This window comes from Papaver somniferum, unplaced genomic scaffold (assembly GCF_003573695.1).
Source record: "Papaver somniferum cultivar HN1 unplaced genomic scaffold, ASM357369v1 unplaced-scaffold_93, whole genome shotgun sequence".
Classification (NCBI taxonomy): domain Eukaryota; kingdom Viridiplantae; phylum Streptophyta; class Magnoliopsida; order Ranunculales; family Papaveraceae; genus Papaver; species Papaver somniferum.
The window spans coordinates 802303-822721 of NW_020652415.1; the positions used below are offsets into that span (position 1 = coordinate 802303).

Genomic DNA, 20419 nt, shown 5'->3' on the forward strand with positions numbered 1-20419 from the left:
TAGCTTCACAATCCCAATGAAATCTTTGAAGTCGTTAACCTACAGAGTCTCGATAAACACCTAAGGTTAAAGGAGAATCGACTCTAGTTTATGCAACTAGTAACACACAAGAGGTGTGGGGATTAGGTTTCTCAGTTGCAAGAGTTCTCCTTTATATAGTTTCGAAACAGGTTTTGCAATCCAAGTTACCTTGGTAACAAAGCATTCAATATTCACCGTTATATGAAAAACCTGATTCAACCAAGCTAATATCTTTCAACCGTTAGATCGAACTTATCTTGTTACACACAAATGAAATGTACCCTCATTTAGGTTTATGTAACCGTACCTAAACGTGTACACCATGTTGGTTCACCAATAGTTAACCGAGGCTAGCCATATAATTACTCTCATATCAACCTTATTCATCTTAACCATAACTAGTTCAAATGACTCAAATGAAACTAGTTAAAGAGTTGTTCAATTGCTATATTCTCATAGAATTATACAAGAACACAATTGAAGCAAAATCGGTTTGATTCTCTCGAATCAATCATGAACATTATAGCCACGACAAAGATTGCGTTCCTTATTATATAAATGTTTATGTTCATGTTTAAAACCGATTTTAGAACTTTAACCTTCAAGTATGCAAACGGGTAGGCATACTTGAAATACCCAGACTAGGGTTGAGTTACGCCAGTACGCAAACGGGTACGAGAACTTCAAATCCCAGCAGAAATTCTCGGACATGAACCTGTACGCCAGTACGGATACTTAGGTTCCCGGATTTCTCAAACCAACAGGTACGCAAACGGGTGTGCATACTATGGTTCACGGACATGGATTACATATGTACAAGAGTGCACAACATGACATATCCAATAATGGTTAAGTGTTATAAACTCTTGAAAAGGCGAGGGTACCCAAATATACCTCAAGCTAAAACTTTTCCTTCCTATAAGTCCTTTCTCCGAAAGTGATTGTCTATGGACAAAGTCGAGACAATACAACAAATCGGTTCACACTTCGTGTGATCGTCTATGGATACGAGATCGAGACAATACAACAACGAAGTATGTTTACTTGATACAATGGTTCGGACTTAACCAAACACAATAGGATTGATTATCAAGTAAATAGGAATTAAAGTTTGTGTAATTTACTTTAATTATAATAAAACAATTATAATGCGGAAATATAAAGTAAATGACACAGCAAGATTTTGTTAACGAGGAAACCGCAAATGCATAAAAACCCCGGACCTTGTCCAGATTAAATACTCTCAGGATTAAGCCGCTTTACAAAATAAACCAACTTCGTATAGTTGGGACCAAGTAACTAAACCTATAGTTCACCTAAAATCTTCTGTTTATCTTAACATAAACTCTTTAATCAGGTCCTTAGACCTATCTTATATTAAGGTAATCGTTAAGATTTTGCAATCAATACCTTTAATCCCAATGAAACGTATTGATTCCGATCTACACAACTAATCAATCCAATCTACCACAAGGATAAACCGATCATTAATTGGATCCTCTTTTACCGAAACAAGTATTGTGCACACTAAAGATTTATAAACCCAAGTCAGAAATATTCCATCTCTTCTTTGTCTTCAAATCTTCTTAGATCTTCAATAAACACCTGCACACAACTACTTAAATCTCTTGTGATCAATCATGCACAGAACGGAGTATGTTAACAATGGATTATCACAAGATAGTCTTTAACACTAACAACAGTCTAAAGATCCCTGTCGAAACTTCGAAATAGTTTGAGTGAATCTTATATCAGAAGAGAAGATTCTCAAGCATAAACAAACTAGGTGCAATAAATTTCAACCACCGTTAGTCAATCAAATCAATCGAAAACAAAAGATAAACCATAATTATCTAAGTTCCACCAACGATACTCTTAGAGCTTCTCAATCCCAAAGAAGACTTTAAACTGAGCGGTCGTAAGAGATTTCGCCTAATTATGTTACTCTCCTCTCCGAATAGGCGGCTACACCAGTAACAGCACAACATAGGAAGTTTATTGTCACGAAGGATTAGTTTGCTAGAAACGCATACTCAAGTATTTATAGACAAGGAAGTTTGGACACCAAGGAATTTCCAAATCCGAAAATATTCTCAAGATATTCAATAATAATTTCCAGATTCGGTTTTCATAATTCCTGAGAATGCTCTGTCCAAAATATTGATCGAAAATCTCCATGGAAAATCTTTAACTAGTAAATGCACATTACTAATTCTTATTTTTCATATATAATAAAAAAAACCTTAAATAAAAAGATTCTTAGCTTATTTAATTTCGATCCTGGGATTTTCTTCCTTCTTAGCTGTTAAGGAATATCTTTGAACAATAAAAATATACGCATTAATGCACGTGTTCAAAGTGTGTCGGCATCCTTTCTATATAAGTCCTCTTTCATACTTACTCACTTGAAATCGATTTACCACACTTCCAAACAAGTTTAGAATTGGTTCATCTGACTTTCAAGAACTATGTGATTGATCAAGTAACACTCAATCACAAATCATGGGTTTAACGGTTCTACCAAAACAAGTTTCGGTTCTACCTCCATGTGAGTACTGTGCATAGTCACACTAGCTTTCAAAATTTGGTTGACTAGGTGTTAGGATCGGTTCCCCACATATATATGGTTTCTAACTCATATGTGTTGCACATGTCCGTAGGATCGGTTCCCCTTTCTGCTATAAACCTTGCTGCACCTCATACAAGGATCGATTCCCCTTTGTATTTGTTTCACCTCTTACTAGGATCGGTTCCCCTTTACCCAGATTCAGCCTTACACACACAAACTCGATCATACCATCAGGTGATTACTTAAGATCGGTTTCACTAATAAAAGTCATACCAATACATAAGTCAGGCCTCACGTGAATAGTTTTACCAAGAACAAAAACAAGTCATGAGCGATTATACTAATCACACATATTGGTCGTTCATAAGATATGCAATGAAGAACAGCCCCAATAATGCCTTGTGATTTCCTTTTCGGTTCACAACACAAGATCATGAACTTACTTCCTTAAAACACATGTAAAAACATTGTTTCCTAAGATGAAATCCTCAACTTATACCCATACATAATCACAATATCATTCATACGATCATGTTGATTTCTTATCTACAAAGTTTAATGGTTAAGCAATAAACCTCGTATTGTATTCCTTAATACTATGTCTATCCAGAATGTTCATGCTTCGCAGTTTTGTTTTCAACATGCACGACTTGAAAGATAGTTAGGGAATGAAAAAGTTCAAGTCAAATATCACTAACCTCAAGTGGAAGGATGATATTGTGGTTGTAGCTCCTTACTTCTTCACTTCTTCAAGTCTTCGCAATACTTGTAATGTCTCATATCCTAATACTTTAAAGCTAACATATATGAAGTTGACTCTAGTACATTAATCAAGCGACTCTTAAATGAGTTTTGGTTCACTAAAGTATGACAACCAAACTTGACATACTAACGCTTGGTGGGTTTAACCGAGCTATGCTCTAATAACTCATATTTCAATCGTTGAAACTTTCTTAGAGGATGACAATAACCGATTTCACACACTATTAGTATCAAAGCAATTTTCAAGTTATTGAAATAATCATTACGAAACATTCCAAGACAACACCAATGATTGTATCACAAAAACCATGTAAGATGTTACTCGGCAATTTTCACATGATATAAGATGAACTTGGTCGAAGTGAAAGCTTGCCAACACATATTTCGAGAAATATGTAAGCGAGATAAACTCAGCTCGGAATCTCAAATGTGTATATAGAAAACTATATCGTAATACGACTTATGTCTCAATATAGGAGATAGAGTAGAAATAGACTTTCCAAGTGATATATGAGTTCAAGTATCCACATACCTTTTGCCAATGAAGTTCTACAAGCTCCCCTTAGTATAGTTCTTCGTCTTCAAATGATGAACGTTGTGAAAACTAATCTCAACTACACAATCTATGTCCTAGTCCGAGACATCTATAAATAGGCTAAAAATCAAGACTTATAGTTTTGATCACTAACATTGACAAACATGCTTGAGATAGCAACGCATGCGAGTTCGACCGAGCAGTGCTCTAACAATCGGCCTCCAAGTGAAAATAACATGATTACCCTATTCACAAGGGCATCATAATTCTTGACTCCGATATGGACGAACTCGAACACCCAAAGGCTATTGGAGCAGTTTCTGAGAAGGATGCTGAAGCAGTTCTCAAAGGTAATGTTGGTTCAGTTTCCGGAGAAGATGCTAAAGTGACTTCTGGAGAGAACGTTGAGACAACTCCCGAAGGGGATGTTGGTGCAACTTCTGAAAGGGAGGTCGAGGCAGCTTCTGAAAAGGATGTGGTAGCGTCTTGTGAAGAAGATGTTGGATCAGCCTCCAACAACGTTTCTGGTGAAGGCGTTGTTGATCTCTCTGATAATTAGATTTCCCATTTGTTACTTCCTTTCATAGATGAGCATCTTTTCATGGCTTGTAGAGATTTTTTTTTTTTGCGTACTCAGTGGTTTTTGTTTATGCGACTGGAGCCTGAAATTTATCGAATACTAGTTCTTTATTCGTGCTATCTTGAGACTCTAGATGTGGAATTCTCCGGTAGGGTTACAAAAGAATCTCCCCATTCTATAGGCATGCGCCGATAGGAATGCAACACAAATAAGTGGCAACACACATAAGTGGTGATGTGTTTTCTTTTTATGTGACCGGATACCGCTTCCATGGTAATATTTTATTATGCGTAACACTAATAACAATAGCATGAAGTAGGGGAGGTAATGATGAAAATTAATAATTCGTCCACGAAACTGTAGCCTCCATTTGACATTATGCATGAAAAGGGAAATTGCCGAATAAAATACTGAAAGGAATTTTGGAGGCAAGGACGGCATGACATATTAGGTATTAAAGGGTTTGATCCACCGAGCGTGTATTACTACGCCTTATATCTTGTCAGTATTGATGAGCTTTCATTAACCTCCCAAAATGACTTCTGCCACTAAGTATGGCTCGTCTTTCCCTTCTGCGAAATCGGACGAATCAGGCTGAGCATCAATTCTTACTACCATATATCCAACTTGAAATGGGTTTGGGTGTTGCGCAACTACTTGATTCTTAGGTTCGTCGTCTTTGATTGAAACAACTTCAAAACTTTTGATAAAATATTTGAAAGGCCCGGCATCCCATTCACATCTCCTAATGACGGCTGGGTTGACGATCAGATCGAGTCCCCAGGCCTAGATGAAATGAGAAGTGATTGGTTGCAGAAAGGGTTGTTCAATAAGACTTACTTGTGTCCGAAATCTGCAGACGAACGTCGTCGGACTCTCTCCAGGTAGTTGCGTCACATTGGAGAGTTGTTGATACGACATCAGATAATCTTCAGGGTTGGATGGCTTGTGGGAAATCCTTTCAGGTATCGACATTTGCAAAGTATGTACTCCTAGCTTTGCTTTGTTTTTATGCACCCACGAGCGTCCCAGAACCATATCATAATTTGGGTATTCTTTAACAATATGAAATTTGCCGTGTGTCTGAACATCTCCTATCTTGATCTCGAGGTTAATGTACCCGTATTCATTTTTTAATTCTCCTTCCGGGTCTTTGATCATGGTTGGGCAGTGACCAGCTTCCTGCTTTGAAATTCCTGCAGCTCTCAGAGTCTTGACAGTGACAACGTTGAAATCAGAGGTTGCGTAAATAAGCGTGTTGTCGAACTCAACATCCTTCAGGTGGGCAGTGGTAAGCAGTCCCTAGTTGCATCTATTATCCGTGCCTTGCAGGAGAGATTGGGGCTTGGGAATGGCTTCTCTGGATGGAAATAGCCGCTTTCCTGACACAACACGGTTGAGGGCTGCAAATATGTCCTAACGCTTAGTCTTGGAGAAGTACAGAATTTCACGCAAATTTCATAGACTGTACGGTTTTATTGATGGAGTCCCCAGAAATCATGCAGCTTCTGACTGGAAGAGGTTCCCTGTGAACTCCCTCTGTGCCTAGTTGAAGTACTCCCGCGTCCACCTTTTCTTTGAAAATGCGCTTCAGCTTGTTGCAGTCACTGGTTGGGTGATTGACGAACCTATGGTAACGACAATATTTGGGATTTTCCATTTCTTCCTCGGTTGGTGGACGTCTGAGAGAAGGTAGCTTGATGGCGTCATCTTGAATCCACGCTTCCAGGAGTTCAATGACTTCATCCATTGGAAATGGGAAGTCTGGAGCAGCATTTCCAGTTTCTTGTTGCTGCACAGGGGTCTTAGCCGCGACCTTCTGGATATAGTTGTCAACGTTGGTGCCGCGCGCTTGGGTTGTTGTTCCGTCGCTGGAGATTTCCTTTTCCCTCCTTCACTTACTACGCTTACAGAGGGACCAGTGTTATATTGCTTGTTGATGAGGCGTATGTTTCCTCGAGTTTCGCGTGTATCTTCACCTCTGGATGGTATGGTTCTTTCCAACAGTGTCGGTGCCGTTGTAGCCGACTTCTTAGCAGCTTCATGGAGTTCAGAGAATGTCTGGAAACGCAAGTTTTCCAGTAAAACACAATAGATGGGAACCATACCCTTAATGAGTGACTCTACCATCTGTTGTTTGGTCACATTTTGGTCGTGACAATCCAACGCCTGAATTCTGAACCTCTTGACATAATCATTTGGATGCTCGTTGTTTCGTTGAAACATTCTTCCGAAGTCTGAGAAGGTGATTTGCTCAGACACAAAGAAATATTTCTTGTAGAAACCGGTGACCATCTCACACCAGTTGGATATGTTGTTTGGTGCGATGTTGTTGTACCAGGTGTACGCTCTTCCGGTAAACGACTTTGAAAATTCTTTCAGGCGGAGGACATGATTGTATTCGTGTTCTCCCAAAGATTCCAGAAAATGAGAGATGTGTTCACGAGCGTTACAAGTACCATCGTAAAGAGAAAACTAAGGGAGAGGAGTATCCTCTTGGGAGAGGGATTCTTTGCACATCAGGAGGATATGGAGGTTGATATTGGTGCATGTCCATCGGGTTTTCTCTGCCTCGATTTTGGAGGAGTCGCTCCAGATCCTCACGTGTGATGAAGTTGGGCGGCTGGTTCCTATCCATGAGCGTTCAGGAGCAACACAAACTTTTTCATCTATAAAGGCCCGCCCCGTTGAAGTGCTTGTGCCAGGAGTGTTAAAAGTACTCCTTATTGGATCCATGGGTTGACGTGGCTCTTGTTGTAGCCGCTCCGTTAGTGTCTTGGGGAAGTAAGTACCTCTTTCCTATTTGTATCCATGTCCGTCTGGGCCTTAGAGAAAACTTCTTGTCTTTCCATCAAATCAACAATGGTAATAAGGGGTTGGCTTCCTCTGGTTCCTCCAGCCTCTCGTCTTGATGGAGGAGTGGAAGTATCTCTAGTAACGGCTAGGGGCATTATGCTTGAAGAAACGTTGGAGATTGCGGCAGCGGATCTGGCTCTGGTGATGGGAGGTGTCACGCCGGAGGGGATGTTTCCTGCACCGCTGGTGTTGGCGGTAGAATTTGTAGCGCCACGAGATGTGTTGATCGTGCTGGTAGGCGGTACATTGGTGTCACTGGCAGGAATGTTGATACAGGGGGTGTTATCAGCGCCAGTGACATCGGGGTTTGTTGCTGATCCAGACCCAAGATCCACCATCTTGAAATTGGGAAGATTGAAATGAAGATTGAGAAATTAATTTTGCAACCGAGAGATTAATCTCCCACTGTGGTCGCCAGTTGTTTTGGGGTAAAAACTAATTCTGTTGTTTTTGGTAAATTTGGGCGTGTTGATGAGAAACGAATTCAAACCCTAAACAGATGTACTGCACAGGAGTACTTTTAGATTCGAGAGATCAATCTGTAAGACTCCGGCCTAAACCAAGAAATGGACGTTCCAGATTCAATTCGGTCACAAAGTGAAGGAGAAAGGGTTGATCTTGGGGAGGGAAGCGAAGAAAGTGTTTGAGATCAAAATGTTGAATTATGAAGGTGTGGACGTTCTATGACTTGTATCAGAATGTGGAACTGTCTTGCAGAATGTAAGCTATCAGTTCTCGGTGTTTTCTGGATACTTGTGTTGATCACACTTGTTGTCGAAAATAGGTTGAAAAACCTATTTATACAAGTCATTGAGCGCATCCCTGATATCTTAGGAAGTGGAGGCAGTTAAGTAGTGGATAAGTAGGGTTGTGCAAAAGGTGGTGACCATCACGTTTCCATTATGTGGGAAGACCGGTCACCCCTTCACCCACTACTCCCTCATTGTTGTTAACAGACCGTCTTTTCTTGCCACTTTCTCGTAATGGGAGCGTTGCACGCCCCACGATGTAAACCACCAGACCAATACCCCAATAAGCAATCCCAAGTTTGTCACATGTTTGATGTCTCGAGTATATTGTAGGAAAATATATATAGCAGGCTGCTGAATGCATCATGTCATGACACTCGTTGCTTAAAGTAGCATATAACGCTTTTAGGTCAAATAATAAAATTATTTGTGGAATCAATATTTTTAAAAAATCGTTTATAATTGATGCACATGAAGCATCGATTTTAAACAAGCTGCTAAAAATAATCGATGTGCAGGAAGCATCGTTGTTTTAGTGCTCGTTCAAATTAGCCGTGAGTTGAACGTCTTAAAAAGAGCGTAACCGGCCATTTTCAGAGAGCTGGTATGAGACGTGCGCGTGTTTCTGAGGCTGGCCGATCAGTCCTTATAGGAGAGTGGCGACTGGTAGCTATTCTAAAATCCTATCGGTCGATCCAGGTTAGATCTGGACCGTTTAAATTGGTTGGACAAGTTGAGTGGCTGAGATGATTTGCGGCAGTTAATGACTGCTGTAAAATCATTAAAAGTGTATGTAAGCATCGCGAACGACCACCTTTGGGCGATCGTTTGGGAACCCTATGGGAAAGCCACAACTTGGCCGATCGTTCCCTGTGGAGGAGGGATGGCCGGTGATTACAACGTTACCCTGTTGGCCTCCTGAAAATAAATTTAGACCATACGACTAGGCTAACGAAGTTGGATGGACGAGATGATTTGCGGCAGTTGTGTACTGTCGTTGATTCAATTTAGGGTGTGGCTAACCCTATTTAGGCTAATCAATTCAAGGCACTGGACGTTGGTTTGAGCAGGCCGATTGGTCAGATGCAAAGGCGAGCTGCTGGTGAGCATGATGACATCTATTGGTACGCCTAAAATTAGATCTAAGTCATTCAATTTTGCTGGCGAACATGGACGGACATGATCAATTTGCGACAGAAGCACGCCACAGCGCAACTTAGGGTTCCCGAAACAGCGCGTTCACCCAAGTTTGAGCAAACAATTTGATGCATTCCTGGCTTGCTGTGGGCAAGTCGATCGACCAGGGATGGAGTTGGGTCCCGGTGAACGCGTCAGCACCTCTTTGATCATTCGAAGGAAGATCTTGACCATCCAACTAGGCTAGCTAAGTTAGGCGGATGTGATGAATCTGAGACCATTATGGTCGGTCTTAGCTCGCTTGAGCTCCCCCTTCAACAACGCAATCACCCTGGTTCTAGATAGAGATTAGGGGTGTTGTGTGTAAACTAAAGGGATTCCGATTGGCTGGGGTGTTAGTGGGCCCACCGGTGGACATCATGGAGATTTCCTAATTCCGCTGGAAAGAGGCTAAGCTTGTTGAATCGACTAGCCAATTCGTGCGGCCGTGATTGCTTTTTAAGACTGACATGGACAGTCTAGGTTTTCCTTAAGGAATTTAAGCGCGTCGATCGTGCTAACTTTTAATTAAAAGCGCGTTGACACGGAAATCTCTTTATTAGAGAGTGGTGAATTATAAGTGGGATTGTTGTTGTATGCACCATTCTAAGTGAATTATATATATATATATATATATATATATACAAATATATTGAATAGTTCAATACATCTGTGAGCGAAGAGGTTTATGCACTCATTACTTTCAAATGGCTTTTGTTCCTTTGCAGGATGACAACGCCTTAAATACAGGGTTTCACGATTTAGCCATGAACTGAAAATCACCATCAACACACGTGTATCCCAAAAGGGATACATTATATTACTCTTGTTTTGGATAAGGGGAAGTCCTTCCGGCTTCTTCTGGTGAGTTTTCTCCTTGGAGGCGTCAATCTTTAAGTTGTCGCTGGCTGTTAGTGCTCTTCATAATCATGCCGCTGGTACCTATGCTGACATCTTCTTTTGATATTTTTCAGGTATCTATAAATGGCTGGAAATTTAACATCATATAGGACTATAAGCAGAGGAAAACTGAATATATCATAATACTGATCCGGTATACATGCCGAACCTTCATTTAAGTTAACCCACAAACATCATAAACACTATGTAGTTACATCATTGAAACCTATAGGAAAAATTGAAGGCACCATAAAGGATCATCTTAAGGACAAGGCAGAATAGGCAGCTGCCTAGGACTCCAAATTATTGTGGGCCCTTTTATTTTATTTATTTCTATTATTATGGTCAATCGGTGACATTTATAAATGTTGATTCGGAGTTCTTGCAGAGTGGAACCATGCAATACCAGACACGAGATAGATCCTCCAAAGAACAAGGTTTAGGTTTTTTTCGAATATGCCAATACATTTGGGACCCTGCAGATCCATTCTTTTTCCTATTCAAAGATCAGCCCTTTGTCTCTGTGTTAAATTACAGACAATTGTGTTACAGTTTGTTACCAAATATTTCATAACAGCTATAGCTGTCACTGAGTTTTAAATTTTTTGAAATAACTCATTACCGATAACAAGTTAAGTGCACGTGCAAAGCACGTCCTTGGGGGCGGTATCATTCTTGTAATATTAAAGATTAAAGAAAAATAAGGATTTTATATGATCTCATCAGAAGAATAGAATTATAGCGTTTATATTACGATAATTCAGTGGTCCATGTGAATAGTTCACACGAAAATTTCCCGTCTAGATCTGATGGCTAACTTTTAAAGTCATCTCATCTAACGTTTAATAATGAAATAAAAATTCAACAAATCGGAGGTATCCGTTTTCATCTACTGTCATTAAAGTGGGGGGAGGGAAGATTTATGCTAAACTAAATTACAAGTTTCGAACCCAAAACTTAACCAAAAAGTGCTAAAAAAGAATCTTCCCCATTTGGCCGTATAACATAATCCAAATTATCACTTTAGATATACCAATTTCTTGTAATCTGAATATCTAGCTCTCTCCAGATTTGGTAACTCATAAAAAGCCACAAAACTAGTCCGCCTAGGGCACCCTAAACATGTAAGACGGCCATCGCGCCATAAATGTGTAGAAGTGCACCTTTGCTTGTCATACTCGCGGATAATTTCTCCCTCCAATTTCAATGTTGTAGCTAGCATTAAATTACCAAGTATGTCTTCTCTCTCCAATGTCATGATGATAGAAAATTAGACTGAGAACTAGAACCAGCACTTGGATGCTACTCCCCAATTCTGGAAAATATTCATATGAGGATTAGTATCCATCTTAATATTTTCGTACTAATTAACAGGATACAATGGAATCTGCTGAATCTGATCTCATCTGTTAGTCATGTATATGATCAAACTGGTTCTTACAAAGTTTGGATTTTTCTGAGATTATAAGATTGCATTCTAAGACAACTGAAGTTATTTGAGACTTGAAAATGATATTTACTGCTGTAACAGATCAATATATGAAGATGCACACTGAAACATAAAATCTTAGACAGGGGTTACTCAAGCTGTCAACAAAGAACGGTAACTGATCCAAATCAGACGGGGCGTGGGACAGTGTTTCCTTCTTAGTTTTTTCAATGCCGGAAACCCATGCATTGGAAAAAATTACCAGGATTTTTTTTTTTTTTTTTTGATAACTGAAAGCCGATATATTAAGCAGAAGACAAGATTACCAGGAATATATAATAAAGAAAGGAGTATCTCATTCTAGCCTGGTGGTGCAGGTTTCTCAAAAGAAGCTGCAGCACTAAACCCAAAATGGAAGAAGTGCATTTTATTTCGAAGTTCAAAATTTGTATAAATTCCAGAATTGTGATAAACATTAAAGTTGCTTTGTAAACAAGTACTTACAGGTCCACCATTTGAAACCAACACCAAGTAATATGTTTTTGCTCCAATACATACTAACTTGCTTCTGCGTGTGTTGCCTGCAAATTAATCAGAACAGATCAAGTAGCCAACTAACTAATGCATTATATAACCAACACTGACAGAAAACTAGCTAATTCGGGAGAGAAACGAACATTCATAACCTCGTTTTCTCACAAAGAAATCCTTGTTTATAAAACATCAATTGTGCAAATCACTGTAGCATGGAAGGCCAGACAAACTGAAGCTGCAACAGTACAGGATAAGTCATTGCTTGATTGTCCTTGGCTTAAGCAACTTGGGTCCTCAAAAGAATGAATCCTAAAACTGCAGATGCAGATGTAGAAATTGTTATGAAAGAAATCAAGCACTAAGATCTGAGAAGTATAGAACCCATTATGAGTATTAGAAGAGCTTTCATGCAGAAAAGAGTGAACTTCTGCTTAACCCAAATGAATGAAAAAAGGGACATGGAAACAAGTTGGGTTGCTGCAATAAGGAGAGATGTTGCAGACAAACCATAACAATACTGCATTCCTTGGATTAAGCCTATTATAGCAGCTCCCCAGAACCCAGAAGCAAAGAAGTCCATATGATAATATCCTGCACAAATTAAAAAAGAGAAAGCCCAAATCACTGAAACTACATTACAAAATTATTTAACATCAACTAAATTACTGAAATTAATCCATTTGCAGAAACTTCTTTAAGCACCGCTTTCAACACTGGTCTAACATCATTCTTGGCTGGGAACTCTTCAAAGAACTTATCATGAACACGCTGCAGAACTTCTAAGATTCTTTTGAGGGCACCGTCGTCTTCATCCAACTCATCATTATCCATGTTTAACCGATGTCCACCGCCGTTTCTTGATGAAAAATAATTAAATTTGTTGATGCGAATTATGTTATCTTTGTGCTCTTTCCAGACTGACTCCGTATCGTCCATAATTACCGTGTTAGTTGCATTTGCTCCCAAAACCACGTCTAGATTTTTTCGATTTCTGACAGTAGAATCATCTTTCGAAATCACTTTGTTCTTAAAATAAACACTTTTAGGATCAATCAATCTAACCACCTCTTTAGCGTACCACCGTTCTCCCTTGGTATAAACGTAAAGCTCGAATTTCTGGCATACTTGTTCAAGAAAATCTCGCACATAAGGCCTTAACCTTGTATACCTTCCGTTGTGGTTGTATAAGCTATGTCTCCCAACAGTCTTCATGCATGTAATTAACCCTGATTTACTATTGAGATAGTCCTGTTCATCCAACGACACATCCGAAATCTTAACCGAGTGAAGTAATGTATGATCTAAATCAAGAACTAAACAAAGTTTTTCCCGACGCAACAAACTTCTCCTGAACATTATTCCACACAGTTTATTACGTAACAGTAATCGATAATTCTCTTTTTGGTTATATAAATCTCTCTTCCTATTCTTTTTCAACCCTAACAGCAAATCATCAACATTGTTTTCAGAATTAAGAAGACGTACCTTTTTCGGTGATTTCTCTTCTTGTATCCCATTACGATCTTCAATCTCTAATTTTCGCTTACAAATTGGCCGACCATTCATCTTAATCACATAAACCTTGTTTCCAGAATCAAGAAGACGTACCTTTTTAGATGATTTCTCCTCTTGTAGCCCATTATGATCTTCAATCTCTAATTTTCGCTTACAAATTGGTCGACCATTCAACTTAATCACCAACTTGATTGGAGCCATAATTGATCCTCAAAATTTGTTTTCTTTAATTTTTTCTATGCGTATCGTCTTCTTTTCTTCAACTCTCTGGAACTTTTTTCTGCTCTTAACCTCACCTCTCCACACCTTTTGCTAAGATTTTAAGAATTTTTCTGTGATAATGACTATAAGCACATCATACCTTAGACCTAAATTTATACAACATTTAGAAACTGGAGTTCTAGTCGAATTAGGAGGTATTGATATTGAGCTAGTTTCCTTTTTTTGGTACTGATATTGAGAGCCAAGGTTCCTCCTTGGGTTGATGATCCGGATGGGCTTCTATACAAAAGTACGTATTGGGCTTTTTTTTCCTTCTAACTGGGCTCTGGGAAATGGAAAATAAGCCCATAAGGTTATTTATAGTAGGGTCCAACCGGATTTTACCCTTATCCTAGGGTCCAAAGTTCTTTGAAAACATGGAAATGACTAATATACCCTACTGTTTAAATACGTGTGAAATAACATACTTCTACCAAACCGGAATTTTATTTTATCTGGAGGTCCAAATTTAATTAAAACATATAAAGGACCACAAATTTGAGTACATATATGCTATACTGTTTACAAATTTGAGTACATATCTGCCACACTGCTTACAAATTTGAGTACATATCTGCTACACTGCTTACAAATCTGAGTACATATCTGCTACAGTGCTTACAAATCTGAGTATATATTTGCCGCAAAACTATGAATAAAACAGAATCAAAAAAAGTTTTTATCAGTACGACATATACGTACTGCGGATTCATATTGCATGTCAAGAAGTGATGAAGCCATGAATATAACCGAATCAAAGCACATACTTCAGTATTCCATATATGTACTCCTGTATCAAACCGAAAAAAATAAGAGAAAACCTATAGATTTATAGTAAACACAAAATGAAAACAATACGTCATATATGTATAGATGGTTAATACACAAAAGAAAATTGAAAAACGAACCAAAAACCATAAAAATATCAGATCTACTAATGAAATAAACATAAAACATGATTTTTTATTTAGATCTGAACTTGTTTCATCAAAATCCACCAGTATATCATATACGTACCGATGATTAATATAGAAAAGCAACTCAAAAGCATATCAAAAACAACCAAAATGAAACTAAAATCAGCTGCATGTGAAAACCAAGTAATGAATCTATAACAAACAGAATCGAAACATTTTTTTTCAGTATTCCATATATATACTTCTAGATCGAAGAAGAAAAATATCCAAAACTACAAAAATAACAAAATTAAAGCATAATTTTTCAGTATACCATATATGTACTTTTGATTCATAATCTAAAATTCAGCTACATGTGAAAAACAAGTAACGAATCTATGAAAAATAAAATCGAAACACTTTTATTTGAGCATTCCATATATGTACTTCTGGATCAAACAAGAAAAATCTCCAAAACTATAAAAAACAACAAAATTAGAGCAGTATATTTCAGTATACCAAATATGTACTATTGATTCATAGTCTAAAAATCAGCAACACGTGAAAAACAAGAGAACATCATGAAATCGAACTACCAAAACCGGAAAAAGAAAGTGAAAACATCATGAAATCAATCAAATCTTCATGATCCAGTTGAGAAACAAAACAAAAATAAAGAAGAACTGGAGAGAATATTACATAACATACCTGTAAACCACGAAACATCTTCGGAAACCCTAGGTCTAACATTCATAAACGGCAACAGCAGAGAAGAGGAGAAGGAGAGAGAGAAAGAAAGCGAATTAGATTCCGGTACGGGTAATAACACAAATTTTAGAATCATCCAAACCAAAAAGTTGTATTCTTTTTCAGGTTCGGCTGATTCGAAAAATTAATTTATTAGCCGAACCTTATGACTAATTTTCAAGGATATCTATGTATGTCAGTATCATCTGTTTATATACTTAGTTTGTAAGGCGAACTTTTTATTTAAAATGGTTCGCCTGATTCGTTATTTATTGTATATGTCGAACCTTTAACTTGAGTTTTTTCTCAAAATAGAAGCTCGACCGACAAGTATTATGTTTCAAATGAGCCAAACTGTTCATCTATGTATTATACCACTTAGATTCAGCTAGTAACTAATAGCCAAAATGTTCATCACAAGTAGGTTCGACTGATAATTATAAGTCGAACCTCTCTCTGGTTAGTCGAACTTGCATGCGAAAAAACAATTTTTTGAGGAATTCAACTTATAAAAAGGCCATTAAACATAATCTAGAAGTACACTTATGCATTATATTATATTTACGAGATGAAGATTTTCCTTCGTCATTTGAATCACCCATCTGGAGATACAATAATCTAAAAAATCTAGGCTTTTTTTTCACTTCTTCTTCCTCTCAAAAACCCCAACTCTTTCACAGAAATCTGAGTTTTCAACTAATATAACACTAACAACTTAATTTAATCAATCATTAACATTATTAATTAATCATTAACATTACAGTAGAAACTCTATAAAAATTAATGTTGTTAGGACCACCAGAATTTATTAATTAAGCGAGATATTAATTAACTGATACATTAATTTATATATTAATTAATTAATATCTTATTAACTTATAGATATATTTAACTTCCATAAACATATATCACTCAAGACTTGCAAAATTTGATCGAAAAGTTAGGTTATCACAATGTCAAGATGTCCTAAATATCTGGAAGAAAATGAAGTTACACAATTATTGATTGACGAAGAAATAATTGAGAATGTTATGGGAACTGATAAACATGGGAAAGAAGATGATGAAATTTGTACAATATACCCCCCTTCACGAAACAAGGTTGTTAAAGCGACAATCAAATTAGATAATTTCTCATTGAGCTATGAGAAACAACACTAGAAATTTTTACGATGATAGGAAAAATTAAAGATGAAATTCAATGTGATGTTGATCTTTATTAGAAACATATGACAACTGATTCATTTTTCAAGAAATCTTCATAGATAATCAGTGAATTAAGCATATACATAGTGAATTATTAATTTATATTTCATATGGGCTCTACATAGGTTGTCAAAAATGTATTAGTCTATAATTTTAGCGATTCATTAATTTGGCACATTGTCCCCGACTCGGGATCGAATAAATATATTATTTAAGAGAGTTTATTCAAAAACCGAGTATTATTTAAAAACCGGGTATTATTTAATGAAGTTTTTACTGTAAATCTAATCATAGTCATTAACATTAATTATCTAGGGTAGTTATGCCATTATAAAAAAGGGTACATAAGAGATGATGAGGTTTTTTACTAGTGACCCTATTTTGGCACCATTAGGTGTTTCTCAAAACAGGATTCAAATATTATAATAAAAACAAAAAACAAAAAAACGACACCTGAGAGATTTAAACTCTCGCGGGGAAACCCCGTGTACTTAGCAGGTACACGCCTTAGCCACTCGGCCAAAGTGTCAGTTGCTGGAAACATATCAGACGACAACAGTCTTTTTATTTATGAGACACATGATTGTATTGGTGCTTCATGCATCAATGTGGTACCAGGGGCAAATCCACAGGGGTGTCTGTGGGTCCTCGACCCCATAAATTTGTACAAATAAAAAAAAATGTTATATATTTTTTGTTTGAAATAACCATAAGCCTCCACAACAGTTACAACATTTATCATAATTAAAATCTAAAACAAACTTCCTTTCTTATTATTCTTCCTACACCCAAACCCACGAATTACCAAACTATCCTTATATTTTAAAAGTTTCTCTACATATAAATATATGATTTCATAAGTTTACAATTTACAACATCCTTAAGTTTATAGTTTACGACATTTGTACAAACATTTTTTATGCGTCATTGTAGGGTTTTTCGATGATAAACTTTTGATTTTTATGGTTGTGGAACTTTAAGAGGAATGGAAATATTTGAAATTTAGTCCCCAACTTTGAAATTGGCAGTTTGGTTTACGAATCTGAAAAGGAAAGAGTACCAAATACACCACCAATTTTTTCGTTCGGAAACCTGTATGGGCGAAACCTAATACAATTACAAGTAGACCAACTTAATGATCCCTGAAAATATGTTTGTAGAGTTTATATCTCCATCTATTCTCAATTAGTACGTATATACTAAGAAGTTCATGAACCTGATTGTCAATAAGAGTACTTGGATCATCTCAAAAATCAACATCCCAGATCAATTTAGTCGTATCTAAATAATCCAATCGGAATTCTTCCAAGTAATAAACTAGTTACAAATCTTCCAAGATACAAATTCTACAAGAAACAAGTATCGTAATCGATTATAATTATATGGATGTATCCACTAGGATTGTATATGTACAACTTGTGTAACCCTATTATAAAGATAAGGCAAACATAATGCGGAAAAGGAAAAACATAAGACACCTGAAGTTTTGTTAACGAGGAAATTTAAATAGCAATTTGAACACCAAACTCTATTAAGCCGCTAAAAGCAGTAGCATACTATTATACGTCAGACCAAAATGTAGATGAGACTGAATCCACCCAGTTATAGCCGCGCTCCCTACGTCTCTTGAACCTCGCAAGGCTCTAAACAATTGATTCTGTTAGCTGACGTCATTTACACCCTAAGAGTTGCTTCGGCCGAAGTGAAGACTTTTGATACCAATCTGCCTCTAATAGATAAGCATATTTGATTTTCCCCTAGGTCGAATAGATCAAGGATTGGAAATCTATTTGTAATAAACAAATCTAGCAAACCTCAAAAATACGGAACACTTATACACTCACTTAGATTTGAATTCTGGATTTTTTACCATCTTTATCTTGATGAATCACAAAATCTGAGACGAGGAGAACTTTGTGATTACTATCTTACTTGCCTGAAAGAGATTACGAGAACCTGGGTAACTAGAAAGCAAGATCAGACTTGGAAAACCGTGTAGGAAGATAATCTCTTAAGATGATAGAGGCACATAGGTCAAGTCCCAAGTTAGGTACCTTTATAAAAGTCAAAGGTAAACCACAGGGAGAATGATATTCACCCCCAAACCTAGAGTTGTCAATATCTTAGGATAAACTAGTCATAATTTCCTTAATTTCTAAATTATCAGATTTAGAAAAGTGGTCATTTATTCCATCTAGATTGTAATCAAGTGGGCGTCCTTTACTCAAATTATCATCTTCGTCAGAGACTATTGTCTTTGTATCGTTGGTCTCTAAAACACTAGTCTCGGGATAAACACGTTCCTCTAAACCATCATCGGCTTCATAATTACAAGGAAATGCTACACCATCTAAATCAATGGCATCTTTAGTCAAATATTCTTCCTTTTGAATTAGTGAATAATCATCAACATTATTAGGACTTTAACTGGAAACAACATTATTATCATCATGAAGATCATTTGGGGTAACAATTTCCTCGTCACTATGACTACATATTTCAAACTCTTCATTAACACTATCCTCATCGTCATGATAGTACGAAGATGGTTGAGCCTAATCTAAACATGCAAAGTTTTCAATTCTAACATCGTCATCTAAATTAGGAGAATAATCATCATTATTATGAAAGTAAAATCTGAGACACAATTTTGAAGTTTAAGTTCATATGGATCAATATTAGCAACTGCACTTTCTTCCTCATAATTTTTAAAAGTCAGACTCAATTTTTTAATGGTTATGTTAAGCCTATGTGAACTTTCAGATACTTGTTCGAGTAAGTCATCCAAGGAAAGACTTGGATCATAAGAAGTATTATGTTGTAATAGTTTCATTAAATCCTCCAAAGACGAAGAACTTACATTTTGGTCACATAGTATTTCTCATTTACCCGTTAGTATGACTGGTGCGTGTGCGAATAGCAATTGGGATCACCGTGGTACGAGCCATAAACTTCAGAATGTCGGTAGTGGTCCCAAGTACTATCCATACTACGGACATAGTACGAATATTGTCCATTTTGAAATTCAAGTCGATACTCATTAAATTGGTCCTTATAATACCAGTTTGACATTTTTCTTTTCTTTTCGGTGCACGTGCAAATGCAGGGTCGATTAAAATTGGGTAGGCTCGGGTTACTTAGAAAAATATACCTACAGTCAGAGACTGGTCAATGGTACAAGGCGAAGGTTTATGGAATTTTAGCTGGTAACTCCCATAAGGTCCAAGGCACAGGTAGAACTTACTATTCCACGAGTTTTTCTAAATTCGGTAATTTGACGATGCAATTGGTGTGTGCACAACTAAAATATTTACAAGAAAATAAATAAAATCTAAAATAATAAGAATATTCTTAATCAAATATTCTAATTATTTACAAAAATAAAAATAAAATCTAATCTAAAATAAAATAAAATGAAAGCTTGGATATTATTCTACGTACCTTTTTGGTAAATATACCCAAGTAAAAACTAGAAATATAAGGAAAGAATAAATAAATAATAAAGTATAACCTAACATAATATATACAAAATCTAGTAAATAAAATAAAACCAAAAATATTCTCAAAATAGAGAGCTATCATTGATTTCATGAAAACCCATTCTCTTTTTCTTTTTAGCTTTATTTTCCCTTTTAGTCGACACCCTTTTTGTTGTTTTCCATTTAGTTTCTTCCAAGCCAGCTT

General features: G+C 36.9%; 1 protein-coding gene and 1 non-coding gene across 4 annotated transcripts; both read right to left on the minus strand.

The window, feature by feature from the left end:
* Window positions 1-10872: 10872 nt before the first annotated feature.
* On the minus strand, window positions 10873-14050 carry LOC113346125 (RNA polymerase II C-terminal domain phosphatase-like 4). Of its 3 annotated transcripts, none has more exons than XM_026589718.1 (6): window positions 13597-14050; window positions 12814-13359; window positions 12619-12702; window positions 12264-12426; window positions 12082-12158; window positions 10873-11463 (listed from the first exon to the last, which is right to left on the minus strand). In XM_026589718.1, the coding sequence occupies exons 1-3, from the start codon at window positions 13825-13827 to the stop codon at window positions 12652-12654; spliced, it is 828 nt and encodes a 275-aa protein (XP_026445503.1). In that variant the 5' UTR covers window positions 13828-14050; the 3' UTR covers window positions 10873-11463; window positions 12082-12158; window positions 12264-12426; window positions 12619-12651. The 3 variants fall into 3 exon arrangements, with proteins under 3 accessions (XP_026445503.1, XP_026445502.1, XP_026445504.1); XM_026589717.1 differs by having other exon boundaries at window positions 12255-12426; XM_026589719.1 differs by having other exon boundaries at window positions 12255-12426; window positions 12814-13459.
* Window positions 14051-17182: 3132 nt separating this feature from the next.
* On the minus strand, window positions 17183-17264 carry TRNAS-GCU. The gene has a single exon. It is a non-coding gene; the product is annotated as a tRNA-Ser (tRNA).
* Window positions 17265-20419: the final 3155 nt, after the last annotated feature.

Coding starts and splice junctions, on each gene's coding strand:
- LOC113346125 (XM_026589718.1), bottom strand. CDS start 13,827: ATGGCTCCAATCAAGTTGGTGATTAAGTTGAATGGTCGACCAATTTGT. Junction 13,360..13,596: donor AAGAGAAATCACCGAAAAAG/GTACGTCTTCTT, acceptor TTGGATGAACAG/GACTATCTCAATAGTAAATC. Junction 12,703..12,813: donor TTAGACCAGTGTTGAAAGCG/GTGCTTAAAGAA, acceptor TAATTTGTGCAG/GATATTATCATATGGACTTC.